The following is a 16,687-nucleotide window of genomic DNA, read 5'->3' on the forward strand; positions in this document are numbered from 1 at the left end:
ATTATTTAATTTATTTGATGAAACAGATGTTCAATGCAATTAATTATGGTGTTTGTTTATTTACTCAAAAATATGTTTGTGATGCTTTGATTGAGGAAATATGCGATTTATTTAGTAAGAGGAATATGTTTGGTTAAAAATAGTCCTATACGTTTTGTTGAGTATTGCTCACAGTTTCATATGTAATTCATATAGTAAGCTACATGTAAAGAGTCTTGACTAAAATTGAAGAATTATGGTAAAACATCTCATTCATGAAACATCAATATCAAGTAATGATGTTATTTTTACACTAAGGTATGTTGTCATACTATTTTAGATCTATGGACATCAAAAGTACAGTTTTGAAAGTAAGTAGGTTTACACTTTTGAATCAGTTTAAAATTCAATCATAGAGTTGCTGTATTTAAACACACATCAGCACCACTTATACACTGTAATGGCTGCCTAGGTCACATTTTCATCCCGTTGCAAACCACGGGTATAGCAGTTCGTTATCTATTACAAGCCATATGATCATAGCAGTTGGATCAATTCAACCATTGAATCGATCCAAGGGTTGAGCCGGACAGTAAATTACTACGCCAAAGCCCATTACATTGCACCCCTGGTTCTTAGTCTGATTGTCAAAATCGTCTTTCATCTTCTTCCCCTTATTTCCGCCGATTATTACTGCATTAAGACGTACTTACCTATTCTTAAATCAAAACTACTATTTCGCAAATTAAATCTTAATCTTAGTGACAGGTGCGATAATAACCTAACATACAATACTCTATGCTAACCTTTCAGTTATCAGTGATAAACCAGCGAGGTTGGTCACTACGGTTGCAACACTTTAAAGCAGCAGCGATTAAGTAGTACTTTAATATTTCGCAAATACCTAATCTTGATGAGAAGTGCAACAATAACATTTAATAATCTAGAATCTCTCCTCTCAGTGATCAGTGTTAATCCACGGGTGATCAGTGATAATCCACAGATGATCGGTGGTCACTACGATGGCAACACTTTAAAGCAGCAGCACTTAAGTAGTGCTTTAATATTTCGCAAATATCTTGATGAGATGTGCAACAATAACATCTAATAATCTAGAATCTCTTCTTTCAGTGGCCAGTGATAATCCACGGCGGATCACTATGCAACACTCAAAAATAAACAAACAGCAGCAGTGAGAGGGACACGTTTCCTTGAATGGGACACCTGCAAGAGGCAGGCCGAGGGGGAGAGTGAAAGTGGACTGAGTGGAGAACGTTCAGTGTGGCTCAGTGTGTCTAAGGAGCAACAGCGAGATGAGAGTGTTACTGTGTCTAGTGATAGTGTCGGTGACGGTGGTGAAGAGTGCCGCCCCCCAGAGTACGAGGGTGGTGCGACAGCCGCCCCCGCAGCGACCACCGGCCCCCGCCCCCAGCAATGCAGGGAACAAGACCAGGCCTGCGTCCACAGCCAGAACCAGGTAAATTGTTATCAGTTGTGATTGTTGGATAGAGTAGTTTGTGACACCCATTTGATAATTTCTATAGTTTACGTTACGAGACAAAATATTTGAGATGATTCCGAAGTTATTATCACTCTTTGTCAAACACTCAAATAAAGTCATGGTAGAATAATAAAATGATTAAATTTGCCTATAAAATATCTAAGATTAATGGTGATCTCAGACCCTCAAATCTCTCAACATTTGTTGGAACGTCATCATAGTATTGTTGTCATCAATTGAATAAACATGAGACAACATATTTGAGTTGATTCTGAAGTTCTTGCCAATGAAACCTCTCAAACACCCTTAAATAAATTAATCATAGAACAGTAAAAATACGAGCAAACGACAACATATTTTAGAAGAAGATTCCAAATTGGCGACCTCAGCCCCTCAAATCTCTTAAACATTTGGTAAAACGTTGAATTTTTTTATAATCAATTACAGCTTTAAGTACATGAGTCTTAAGAAAAAGCAAGCAAAAGACATAACTGCCATACCTATATATTTAAAATAGAAAGCAAAATACAGGAAAATGCTTATTTAAAAACTTTGATTCTGCCACTCAAACCCATTAACAATGAACCAATATATCAACGAACGTCTCAAAATTGAGCCGTGGTGACATTTCCACGCCATCTAATTTAACGACCAAGTACTGTATTTAAAAAGCAGATTAAAAAATTGTGAGTTCTTCCACCAGAAACCCTTAAACGTATGTAAACAGTGTACAAAACGTGACAAATTACTTAAGTAATGCCATTGTAACGTTAAAACAAATTTATCTAACTACAAATTACCAAGTAACAGATCTCAAAACTTTGATCCTGCCACTCAAATCGTTTTAAATTTTTCTAAAACGTACAAATTATCTCAAACATGGTTACTGCACCAATGTTAGACCATCTAATTTTACTATAAAATATTTGATTCGCAGATGTACAATTTGATCTTTATTACTCAACCATTTGACAATTTAACAAAACTTTGACAATGTCTCAGAATTAGCCCTTGGAATATTTTTAAACGATCCAAATTTAGAGGTGATTCCAATTTTAAAACTTTTTAAAATCACGTGATCTAAATTATAACCTCATTCCACAACTCATTTATCTAAAAAAATTATTATCAAATTTTCTTCGGGAGAATTTAAAAAAATTCTTTTCGCTTATGATACATTTGATCAACTCTCTACAGTATTTGGGGATCTACAGCTTAAGATTAGTTCCGAAACACCGGTAACGGCACATCAACATTGGTGTAATTGCAATGAGTGGATTCGATTTGAACCAGTTTCTCCTTTACATAGGTTCCACACTCTAACCATTAAATCAATATTGAATTTGACTTATACCTTCATCGGCCATAAATTTAATAAAATGGAACACTAGATTACCATTGAACCATCCATATACATAAAACTATACGAGAAATCGTATTTTCATACTATTAGTTGAATATGTAAATGCTAAATTATTTGTTGACACAATTTTGTATTAAACGATTCAAATGGTTAGAATGGTTTAGTTGCTAACTACTCTAAGTGGCACAATAATGTATTTAGACATAAGACATCAACTTTACAGTCATACAAGTTTTAAACTTCTAAAATTAGGCTATAGCGAAAAACTTAAAATTTTGATAATACTGATATTTTACTTATATATTCAATCTTTTAATTGTTAAGTGTACGTTAGGCTACACTTTATTAATACTATTAATAAGGTTGCGTTCCATAATCATTGTCACTCCATTTTGTAAATATTGACTCCTTACTTAAAAATAACACAGCCTATGAACGGATGGTATTGCTGTAGATTTGAAGTTTATCGAAAATTGTGGCAGAACTGTAAAATTATAGGCCTACTAAGCCAATCATGTATTTTGAAACATTCTAATAGCATCACTTGGTGACTTCAAATTCCGTGATATATTTGATATAGCCTAGTTAATAAGTGTGAAAAAGATTATTTCTCATCATCCCTACTATTTTCATTGCGTGCGCGATCTCTTTAAGATATCTTAGAAAAATTACAAATACTAATGAGACATTCTATGAAAACACAAAATCTAACGCAAGTCATTTTCTTATTTAATTTTTAAACAAATAATATTACAATATTTTACTTTAATTTACTAAAACATCAATAAAAAATACTACGAAACAGAAAATCTAACGTAAGTCATTTTCTTCTTTAAAATGTTATACAAATAACAGTACAAAGCTTTTTTTGAATCCACTAAAACTTCACCATCTGTAACGATAACCCCATTTTCTTATGGATGTAAACATAATTGTGTCATGGCCATTTTATTATGCAAACAAATGTAAACTCTAAAAGTTCGGATGATTGACAACAGAATTCAGCACACACTCTTAAATTAAATGCCTATATGACGGGCGTTTACGGGATATCGCCTAAACCGCAAAAGGCAAATATAGAGGACAAGAGCTTTAAATTGATACCCAATATACATTTAAAAATCAATATTATTTAAGGGTCGGTTTGCTGCACACTAAAATCCAATTTCTTTTAATTATATAGATAAAGTGTCCATGTATTTATTACACATGTTTACGCTACGAATACAAAGACTTACTAACAATTTTGGATTGTTGTATTTTTAAAAATTTTTTCTATTTATTCATCTACTCACACTCATCAGATTATTCAGTTTTGCTTTTTACGGCTTTTGTGAAAAGCCACTTCAGCATTGTATACCTATTTCGTAAATATAACGCTTTTTGATGGTTCGAAACTGTACTTATCTGTTCCTGATCATTTCTATAAATTTTCCTTGCTAATGTAACAGCAATTGTTTTGTACAGCTGATATTAGTCAGTAACAAAGCTACGATCATCTCACTCCAGTCTAAACTAATTACTCATGTTTTGGTCAAAATACGCAGCTAGGTGGCGTCCCCATCTCAATCTTAATTTAGTTCTTGATAAAACGTTTGAAAAAAATTGTAAAATTTGAACAGACTGCGTCCTAAATAGCGGTACATTCACACATAAATCAAACAACCCCCTTATATAGGGATCGTGATACAGTAATAATACGCAGATATACGTCGTGTTATGACCATTGTTTCCGTAGTAAATTGCCATGTGTTGTAATAGTTATCTATACGACCAGCAGACCACTTACGATCGGAGTTATATGTCTGGCGACCTTGAAAAACACGTAGACTCTAGAGACTGATCGCAATTTGCTTGGTTTTCAATTTACAGAACGTGTAAAATATCATAGCTTTCTCCAATACTATATACGATTCAATTTAAAACATAATTTAATACTTTAATACTTTTTAATGAAATGGCGACCATATAAAAGTAGGTATTTTAAGCATAGCATGAATGGAGATGAGTGTAGGATGAGTGGCGCGATCTTGTAGTCTTTAGTGACTAAGACCGACATTTACAGCTGTTAATTAATAACCCATACAGCTAATGGCAACTGAGGGACCTACAGTTTATAGTGGAATCCGAACCACATTTTTGCCTCGGTATTAACGAATTGGTCTAATTATCAGGATAGTACTGCGGATAGTCGTAGTAGTACTCCCTAGTGCGGACGTTAATCCACTCCAGGTAGTTTCGCATCCACAGTGCATGCTTATAAATATCCACAATTCCTAACCCTTATGCACAGCTGAAAGACAATAGTACGGTATGAATACTATTTAAGTAAAGTTATAAATAAGTTAAGTTTTAGAGAGATTCTGCAGACAATGACGTATTTTTTACGAATTCCTATAGTTACTTTAAGAATCTTATTTCATTCGCTCATTATTGAAGAATAACAAAATCAATTTTGTACAGGAGAAAACTGAGATCTTTCTCGCTATTCTGTGTTTACCCAATAAAATGAAGATGCCTTATAAAATATACGAATACCTAATTATGAAATACCTTAAAAATTAAAGAAAGATTTTATAAAATCTTCCAGTAGCTAGTCACAAGGTACGTGGTTTTATTATTTTTGATTAATTTATCGTTAATTGTTTATGTACTGGGACGCTTTATCCGAAACAAATTATCTCCTAGTAGTTTGATGTATTGTGAATCCATTGTTTCTTACTTTCGCCAAATATTTTGGTATATTTCTTCTTACACCTATGTTAATGTCATGTACGTTTTTGTAAATTGATCTTAGTTAGGAAGAACTTTTATAGAACTACCAAAGTAACTTTTCCCTTTAAATTTACACGTAACCCGGACTTTTAACAAACACATAGCACAACTTATACTATTAGTTAGAAAAGGCAATGCGACTTTCCTAATATAATATTCTCACCCACCAATGTAATTTGTTTGTTTTTGCTAATTGATTGGGTTTGGCAATTTTCTCATTGTCAACTCGTTGGGTAAGATGCATTTACTTGTTGATTAATTACTTATAAGCTTTAAGGAAGATTACTATTAGTGAAATTGTATTGTCTATTGTCTCTTCGGTATTTTCTCATAATTATTATTTGTGTATAGCTAATCTATGACACAATGAAATGTTCACACTCAATCACTAAGCATTTTGCAAAGTACATTTTTTAATTTGTTGTTTAGTGGTTGTTTCACATTGAGTTTTACCATAGATAAAACATATGGTTTTACCATAGCCTCTTCTAATACAAGGCCGTGGTGTTGGTGTGTGGCAACGTCGCACCGGCCGGCCTATTGTCATGGTAATAACAAACATGTAAACATAAATATTGCGCAGACGCTCTATTATGAATTAGTGCAACAGCTGTTTCTGTAGGCCGGCAATGCGGCGTTGCCACTTTTGTCACGCAGCGGACTTGTATTAGAAGAGACATTAGTTTTATAAATGCTCAGAGTGTGTAATATGTATGATTTAATGTGAGGAAAATAATTCTACTAATTTAGGATGAATAAAGAAAACTAGCATACAGTAATTAAAATTTGAAGTATGTCATATTGAATATTTAACTTGTTTACTTGGTTTATATATTTATTCCGGCAGTCCAGTGCAATTAGGTTATGACCCGGACAAAATTGATAACAGGCTGAAAATTGGTGGAAATGTTCAAAACAATGTCCTGAGTGGCCCACACAAAATCCCAAGAAATCCCAGTTGGGGAACGGCCGCCATTTTGAAAAAACTGCCGCCATCTTGGAAATTTAGATTTCTTGCTGTATCTTTTGAAGTAATTGTCCGAAAGACCTTATTTATGTCTCAAATTAAACGATTTGTGCTCATGTATGAGGGTAATATATAATTAAAGAGTTTATTATGTTCTAAGCATACATTTTAATTATATTAAGCTAAAAAATATCCATAATAACGATATAGATACGGTTATGTCCCCCCTTTTATACGAATTGTGGATATTTATAGGCATGCAAGGTGGATGCGATGCTCCCTGGTGTGGATTAACGTCCACACAAGTGAGTACTATGACTATCCGCAGTACTATCCTGATAATTAGACCAATTCGTTAATTACAAGGAAAAAAATTGGTTCGGATTCCACTATAAACTGTAGGTCCCTTAGTTGTCATTAGCTGTATGGGCTATTAATTAACATTTGTGTCTAAGGAACATGTCGGCCTTAGTCACTAACAAGACTACAAGATTGCGCCACTCATCCTACACTCATCCTTCACTCATATTTTGATAAAATACGCACATAGTGGCGTCCTCATCTAAAATAATTGATATAAATATACAAAATATATACAAAATAAGCTTTTTCTCTTATTTTGTAATGGACTTGTTTAAGCCATTAACCCTATTGAAATTTCTTGCACCCCACAATGCTTAGTCTTTGGAATTGGTTAAATATAAATATAATATCCATTTAACTATGATAAAGCTTTAAAGAGGAGACAACTAATACAGCTCATGCAATTATTGCTGCAGCTCGACCACGATCTTTCATATCGCCCCTGCTGCTCGGCCTTCACAGACGGTATGGCTCGTAGTTGCTGTTAGACATTCTATCGTAGCTTTTCTATCGTAGGAGTTTGCTCGACATACAAGAAGGTCAATTATGAGACTTTCCGAACCAAAAATGGTTGTAGATGCTGGTCTTGCTGACACCCTATGGCTCATTAACTACCAACTTAATGACAACCCAAGTCCAGGTTGGAATGGATTCATGGATACAGTACAACTACCCTTATGGTCTTAAATGCACCAAGATGCATGGATACTGCACTGGACACGGATGTGCCAACCGCGATAGTTACAACTAAGATTACATCACCGACAATAACATTTAACAGCGAGTAGTTACATTATAAGTTTATATGCAATATTAAAATATAATGGTAATCAATTATAGCAACTATATCTAGATGATTCTATTTTAAAAATCGGAACAAACGATATTATTAATTGCTTTTTCATAATTAATTTTGTACTTCATTGTTAAATTGATGCTTTCCTAGTCAAGATTACATTTCCTGTTACCGATGTTGCTCTGCTCCTGCTATAGATTTAAGTTCGTTAAGTTTTCTGTTAAAATGGAAGTTGTTACCACTTAGGCTTCTTGAATCCACATTGTAAATTGGTGATCTTGCCGTTGGAATAAATAAATAAATAACAAATTACAGCATTTAGGTGAATAAAAAGTCAATACTCCCCTTCTCTAATACTTTCTAAGTGAATATACAGAGATGTCCTTTTTGGTGGTCGTCCAATCTTAGCATGGAGTTTCATTTTATGATTTTGAAATTTTTAAATGTTCCCCAAAAAGGGGGTATTTTGGGGGCAACTCAAAAAATTTAAACGTAAACCCTCTTCAAGTGACATCTCATTTTAATGAGTTTACAATAACTTTATGAATGGTGAAAACCAGAGTTTGCTTTTTCATCTTTATCAAAAATGGTAGCCCGTCAAACGTTATGGAAAATCAATGGTAATATTGGTTCGTAATTGTAATATTGGCTACCATTTTGGACAGAGGAGAATACTTAAAGATTTTAAAATCATAAAATGAAACTTCCTGCTAAGGTTGCATCACCACCAAAAGGATTACTCTATAATATTTACTTCGAAACAAATTAAAGGGGGGGAATTACTTTTTACTACGGTACACAGGAAAATTAATGTAACACTATCGTTATTAAACTTTTGACGGGCTACCATTTTGGATAGAGAAGATATAGGGAACTCTGGTTTTCACCATTCTTTAAGTTTTTGTGAACACTTCAAGATGAGGTGTCACTTGAATAGGATTTACTTTAAAATTTTTGAGTTGCCCTTAAAATTCCCTCTTTTTGGGGGACACTCAAATATTTCAAAATCATCAAATGAAACTAAGATTGCAACACCACCAAAAGGATATTTCTGTATACTTACTTAGAAAAATATTAGAGGAGGGGGGTCTTGACTTCACCCCTTATTTAACCAATTCCAAAGACTAAACATAGTGAATTGCATGAAATGCCAAAAGGGTTAATGGCTTTAACAAGTCCATTAAGAACAAAAGAAAAAAAAACTTCATTTTGTAAATATTTTGTAAATTTAAATCATTTTTGTGGAGGTAATATAAATAATATTTATGCTTAGAACGTATTAAACTCTTTAATTATATACTACACTCATACATGAGTTCAAACCGCTTAATTTGAGACATAAATAATGCCTTTCGAACTATTACTTCAAAAGATACAGCAAGAAATCTAAATTTCCAAGATGGCGGCGGTTTTTTCAAGATGGCGGCCGTTCCCCAACTGGGATTTCTTGGGACTTTGTGTGGGCCACTCAGGACATTGTTCTGAACGTTTCCACCAATTTTCAGCCTGTTATCAATTTTGTCCGGGTCAAGGTAATTTTTTGTCAAATTGCACTGGACTAATGGTGGATGTAACTTATTTGAAATTGTCTTTGATTCGACGATTTAGACATAAATATTCATCCCACGTATCGCTAAGAATCCAGAATAATTAAATCTACGAATTATTTTAACAAGTACATCACTACATTGTTCAAATGAATAAATCCAAATGAGTCATATGAATGTATAATATGCGTTATATTTTATATAAGAAGGAAGATTAAACAAAGAAAATAATTCGTGCCAAATTCATTGTTATTTAAAAAAAATATCACGGTATAAATTGGATGTATAAATTCACCCGCCAAAAGGAACAGGTCCAGCATGTTTTGGCGGGTCGAGACGTCGGCGACAGCTTAACCTTTGACCCGTGTCATGGTCATCTTCGTGTTGCAGAACCATTATTATATTATCATATTCAGCAAGATGGTAGCAAGATGATTGATTGGGTTCTACTGACTCCGACCACAGTAATCCCTCAACCGACTGAAGGAGCCACGGTCATTGAGGATTAGACTCGGAAAAATCTCTTTAAGAGTCTTAATATGGGAAACTCATTCGTAGGTCATATTGACTTGGGGATGTATTTTTAGCTTTATCTAAACCTACAGGTTTGCTTTTTTATGACGTATTGAACCACATAACTCTTCTCTAAGTTGTTCTTCTTTTTTTATCTGGTGCACTCTTCTCTAAGACTTTTAGAAGGGTGTTTCTCTATTAGGCATATATCCTGGAACTCTTATCTTAAAACCATTGGAGCTGGGAATTATTTTCTTAGACGTTTGGGTTCAAGAAACTGTTGTCCAATAGTTCTAAGCCTAGGGTATTCTTATCAATAGCGTTTCAATCTTAGAATTTTATTTCTTCTCGAAGACTTTTAGATCCACGGATTCCTTACCAAAGACATTTTGACTCATAACACTCTTTGTCTTAGTGTGTCTATAAGGGGTGTGTTCTTCTCTCTTACAGTGCTTCAGTCTTGAATTGATTCTCATATCAGTTCTCAATAATGAGCGTTATTCCTTTTGATTACTAGTTAACAGTAGACATTAGCGAAATGTGCATTTAACATATTCTGTAAAATTACCAATGTAAATTCCATAGTAAGGAATAGATAAAGAAGTGCTGCTGGAATCCAGTTTTGTTTTCTTTCTGACTTACAACACAATTTTCCCCATGCAATTAATTTATACTTCCCCAGAAGAAATTTAGTCAAAATTGTCTACTGTAATTTATTTATATGGAGTGCAAAAATAGGTGGTGAAAGTAAATGTTGTTTTCTTAAGATTACCTTAAGCCTTCCAATTCCGTAATGATTGACACCTTCTTTAAGCTATCTTGTGTATTATATTGACTGATCTCTTACCTTTCAAAGGTTTCATACATTTATTCAACTGGTTTTTACACAGAACAGTAATTAACCCTAGATATTGCATAATATGATTATTAGATTCATCATTTAAAAACATGCATAATTTGTCATTGATATATTCATTCATCTATCTAACATGCTCCTTTTGGGTAAATAAGGAGCATATAGAAAAATAACAACTCCTCGTGATATATATTTAACGATTAACGATATATTTACGATTAACGTTTGTCATAAACAATCAACGATCAGGCATGACATACACTCACTCACCAGCAACAGAACGGTTATATAAGATAGGGGATTGCAAATGTATAATTCAAATGAAATGCATCCAGTGACATACATTCACTCACCTTTGACCGGTGCATCTTCTGAATGTATCGCCGACTTCAATCTGTGTGTATTTGTACATCAGTTTTAACAGGAGAGGTTAACAGATGCCAGAGTAAACTATTGCCCAACAGTATTTAGCTTTGAGTATCCTTTGCGTAACGTTTGCAAGCTTATTTTTCTAAGATGTAATACAATTGTTAACAAAATATTTTGGGTTTGGTAGAAGTAAGCTTTAACACACTTAACTAGTCAATTCTAGACAGAAATAAAACGCTAAAGGAACATTTGTTTTAATGTGATAAATAAATTATTATAAATCCTTATTACAAAGAAATTGTGTTAGTCATACATGTTATAAATGGGTTATTCATGCAAAAAGGGACCTAATTTGTAATTTCAAAATATCTAAGCCGATGATATCGCAGTTTAAACATTTATTACCGAAACTGGTTGTAGCCATGATTTACTGAGCTGTTAATCATATTCCAGCCTTAATAGCCAGGAGTATTTGCTATTTAGTCACACCTTAGATTAAACATTCTCTAGTTCAGATTTGTCACCCTTATTGAATAACCAAAGTAAAGTTTATGCCAAGATTATTTCAAATAATACTTCAGTAGGTTGATGATTGGATTTATTTATGAGTTATTTTACTATACACCCCGTTTGTGAACTACTGATTGTTCGATTGTCCCCTATAACGAACTGGTAAAACGTGCACCACAAAAATCCCCTTTTAATATGGGAAAACATTTAACCGACTTGGCAAAAATGCTCTCAACCTTTACCGGACACAATCCTTATAGTGTCTAAAGTCAAACAATTTCTAAAGTTCATTATTTTTACTATATTTATTCATTAATTAATTATTTAGATTAAAATACTAATAATATCTCATAAAACAATTTTACTTGGCCATGTTAAGTTTTACGAATCTTCGTCGCGTCATGATCCTCTTCTTTCGATGTCTTTCGATTCCCCGTGGATTAATAATACAGGGCCATGCAATATACATCTTTCTCGATATGCTGCATCTTCATTTGTCACTCTTAATCGGCTCTATATACTTCTCTTAACTTGTTTCCAAAATTGTTTATCAATTATCAATCATTGAGTTGGGGACGCCACCTAGGAGCGAATTTCAACCCAAATATGAGTGAAGGATTAGTGTATAATTATGTGAGATGATATGTGTAGCTTTTTTACTGTCTAAGACCAGCTATTTCATCAGTCAGGATCATTTATTTAAATCCCAATGATCAGGAACAGCTGGGTCTAGTTTCGAACCATCAACAAGCTACTGATTTCGACAGGATCGAACCGGTGGCCTTTTGACTGTCAGGCGAGCACTTAAACCACTTGGCTACCCATCCTGATCTTCCTCTTGGTCTTCTTTCTTCTGGGCGGCTAATTTTGTTTTGAGATATTATCTTCTTATCTTATAAAAAAATAGTATAATATAAAACGCAAAAATTTCTTTTGGCGGCGCAAAATGTTTATATAACCAACCTATTTTTAGTTAGACGATATATTTTTATCATTATGGGTTTTTTCATAACAAAATCGCTTATCTAATCCATCCTTAAGATATTCCGATTTCGTAGTGATTGATATTATTTAACGATCCTTCCTTATTACGATGTGTTACTAATAATCGGAAATGCAGTGCCAAACGATCGCACACTACATCGCACACAAAGTTGCGCAACACATGTCCTGCACTGTTTTACTGAGCCACATATAAGTGACTCGGTCGTTACAGTGCTATATGAGGCGCGATGCTGCCATGCAGCTGACTTCCCAGTAATTAAACAGCTGTTATGCAACTACGTTGCAGACGACATGACTGCTGGATTACTGGATTACTGGACCACACATTCCTAAACACCTCCTGGGAACTTTCCTTTGGTGGATATCAAGTGTTTTGTTGTTTCTCTTCACGATTTCAGCTGATAGGGTGGTTTTGTTATTCCCAGTTCGTTTGATGTTAGGATTTTCGAAATAAGATTTTTTACAGCAGGAGTATATCAGAAATACATTGCCAAGGTCAACAATCGAACCAAGAAATCATGCAATACAAGCGTGGTTATTTAAATATTTCTTTTGGATGAAAAACCAAAAAATCTTTGGCTGCTGTTTGTGACCTTTACAATCGTAGTGATTATTTCTTGTGTACCTATGTGTACCAAATCTTTAGATGATATTATTATACATCTTTATTTCAAATAAAATGACGAATAAATCACAGTATTTTTAAGTTTAAATATGAGATGGACAAATTGTACAGTTAGTGGTACATTGAGATCGGTATTAAATGAAATTTTCTTTACAGTTCGGAAATTGTAAAAATAGTTTATTCGTTTATGAAAAATATGTGCAATAAGCGTTATAAATTACTACAAATTTGGGGGAAAATTCTTTAGATAGGTAATAAAAACATAATTTTAACGACATGTATTATGCAGTAGCCCCTAAGGAAGGAATTTTCTCCCTCAAACTGATTTGAAGGTGACTCACCCCTGTAAATGGGCGTATCCATAACATTCACTGGCCGGTTTTCGCAGTAGTCCGGAATTCCGGATATCCTCCAGGACCAGGATCTCTTCTGCCCGGAAGCTGGTGAGGGCGTAGTCCAGATGCGGTGATTCAGGAGGAAGCCGCACTACCCACCGGAAACTGTTGGCACTTTCTCGGACCTCCCTTACGTGATTATCGAGAAGATAAGTCATCTGATGTGTTATGTTCCTATACCGTAACCGCAAGTATCATAAATGCCGCTCAATGGAACTTAGCACCATGCTTATCACCCGTTAACGCATAGAATATTAATTTCGATAAGGAAAATTTAAACAAATGGATGCTCTGTTGTTTTTATTCTGAGGACATGAAGAGTTAATTGTGAAAATACCGCGGATGTAAATAGTTACTATTTCGATAGATGCTACTTGTAGTTTGTTTTTGGATACCGACACAACCTGCTTCACAACCTGCTTATGTGCCGCCAGCTAAGGTCAACTAAGACTGTAATCAAAATTCTATTATCTTTTAATTTTTGCATATCATGATAGTTGGGGTGCATACGATAAATAGGAGGTCGAATACACCTAACTTTTTGACGTCAACAAATTAAAGAAATAATTAGGTTCGAAAGTTTTATTGAACCAAAATAATTTATCTTCATAACTAAACCCACCGCATACTTAAATACGATACAATTTACACTTTTGAGCTTTTTGAGTTACGATTAGGATCTCTTGAGTCCAACCATTAAGTATGGATAGTCAACAGTCAAACCTTGCCTCTTGACCATAGGTTGACCTAAATGAGGAATTCGCGCTTGCACCATATCATAGGTAGATCGGTAGCAGTTTGGCATTGTGGCAATGTGGTCGAGACAAGGTTTTGCCACAGTGTCTGTGGTGAACCGATACATCTGACACTATCAAAGCTCACTTTGCACTTGTCAATGCTAACTCGCTACCAGTAACCTAGTTTCTACTGCTTTGTATACGATTTCAATTATTTGCACATCAACATATTTTTCGTTGGGATTTTCATGAGAGTCGGTACAGTAATTCATTCGCATTAATTCTTCGTTTGCTTGAAAAATAGAAGTTCTTTATGTGATGTAAATAGGGCCTATAGGGTTTCATAAATTAGTCACATACTTTCGATGGTTGGTAGTATCTTTTCAACTAAAAAAAAAATACATTAGCTATTTCCAAATAAGTACGCATATAGTGATGTTTTCCTTTTTTCCTACCAACAACTCAAAATGTTACTCATATAAAAGAGTTGGGTACTCAATCCTTTCTTCTGTTAGGGAAATTTGTATATAGAAGGAAACAGACAGTTTGGTCTATTAGTGCTTTAAAGCGTCCCACTTTAACCATAGGATTTTCAGGATATCCTGAGGACATAAGAAACTATTACACGTATTGATTGGTTGGATTTCACCTATGAACATGCGAATTTCACGCTACATCAAATAGAGCGTATGATCACGCTCTTAGTTGAACAATCCATTAGTAGAGCAATGCTCCCGGATGGTAAGATTTGTTCTATATACTACCAGAGGACGAGGAATTGTTTTAAAAAAGAACGTTTTATTTTGTTAAAATTATTTGAGATATTGTGAAATGACAAGTGGTTAATAGTAAACATGGAAGTGCCCTATACATTAACCGGACTACTTACAGGATCCCCTCTTTCTGTTACACAATCCTACTAGACGACCCTACGTTTTCCACTTCTAGACAACCCTACGTTTCCCCATTCTGGACAACCCTACGTTTTCCACTTCTGGACAACCCTACAGTTCCCCACTTCTGGAAAACTCTAAGTTCCCCTCTTCTGGACAACCATATGTTTTCCACTTCTGGACAACCCTAAGTTCCCCACTTCTGGAAAACTCTATGTTCCCCCCTTCTGGACAACCCTGCGTTTTCCACTTCTGGACAACCCTAAGTTCCCCACTTCTGGAAAACTCTGTTTTCCCCCTTCTGGACAACCATATGTTTTCCACTTCTGGACAACCCTACGTTTTCCACTTCTGGACAACCCTAAGTTCCCCACTTCTGTAAAACTCTATGTTCCCCCCTTCTGGACATATGTTTTCCACGCCTGGACAACCCTAAGTTCCCCACTTCTGTAAAACCCTATGTTCCTCCATTCTGGACAAGCATATGTTTTCCACGTTTGGATAACCTTAAGTTCCCCCCTTCTGGGCAACCATACGTTTTCTACTTCTGGAAAATTGTACATTTAGCTTTTTCTAAGTTCTGGACTACCTTATATTTCCCTCATTTTGGACAAAGCTGCGTTTACCACATCTGCGTAACCTTATATCCCCCATTCCGAACAACCATCTGTTTCCCTCCTTCTGGACTACCCTGTTCCTCCATTCTAGTCTGCTTTTGGTTCGGGTCACCGTTCTGAATGACCACACAAAGAATACTGAAGAGAGGTATGGCGCCAAAGAGTTTAGTTCAACTCTAAAATCATGAATCAATGACGGAGTACTTTAAATCCACGCCATTCTCGAACATTAAGCACGCAATTACTACATCCGTGCTTTAAGATAAATCGTTTTTTAAGGTCACTTAAAACATTTTTCTCTATTTAATAGGCGTCACCATCTCACGTACGACGTGTACCATGCCACGTACACCTAGTAATTACACGTGTACACGCCTTTACTCACGTACACGTGAACACATGTAGCGGTCGTGTAATACCATCAGATGCAGTCCAGTTACATAAACTGCATTCATTACAGCATAAGTTATGCGAGTCCAATTAATTACTCGTCCATACAGTGGAGAAAACAAGGAACCGATGCGCGATGCGCTCTCCTCTGTTATGACCGTTTCCTGTCTGGGTTTTTGACGAACCTCGGTACCTCGTTATCCAAACGAGAGTCCTAGGATGTGGTCAGTGTTTACAAAAGACTTCCTGTCCTGTGTGTTAATGAAAACTGAAATTGTGGTGGATCCGCTGGAAAGTAAAAGAGAAAGGAGGATCTTAAATTGATACCGAAATTTCTCTAGTGTTAAATAATTTAGGTGAAATTGATAGGAGTTTCATGAAGACTCATGTATGATTTCATGATGTCTTTATCGTGTTAGGGATGCATTTTTCACGATTAGGTGTTGTCAGATGTCACTTTTGCTTCAGCGGTTCATCTAGTTTTGT

The 16,687-nt window shown here is 34.9% G+C and overlaps 1 protein-coding gene across 1 annotated transcript in view; it reads left to right on the forward strand.

Moving 5' to 3' along the window:
• The first annotated feature begins 1,232 nt into the window (after window positions 1-1,232).
• The window catches only part of LOC128994260 (angiopoietin-related protein 1-like), a 242,582-nt gene continuing 227,127 nt past the window's right edge, over window positions 1,233-16,687 (forward strand). Inside the window, exon 1 of the mRNA XM_054418674.1 lies at window positions 1,233-1,456. Coding sequence (XP_054274649.1) covers window positions 1,293-1,456 — 164 coding nt within the window. The 5' untranslated portion in view covers window positions 1,233-1,292. The remainder of the gene's footprint in view (window positions 1,457-16,687) is intronic.

Source organism: Macrosteles quadrilineatus, unplaced genomic scaffold, assembly GCF_028750875.1.
Source record: "Macrosteles quadrilineatus isolate MER2022 unplaced genomic scaffold, UCM_ALF_1.0 Scaffold_5__1_contigs__length_97177068, whole genome shotgun sequence".
NCBI lineage: Eukaryota > Metazoa > Arthropoda > Insecta > Hemiptera > Cicadellidae > Macrosteles > Macrosteles quadrilineatus.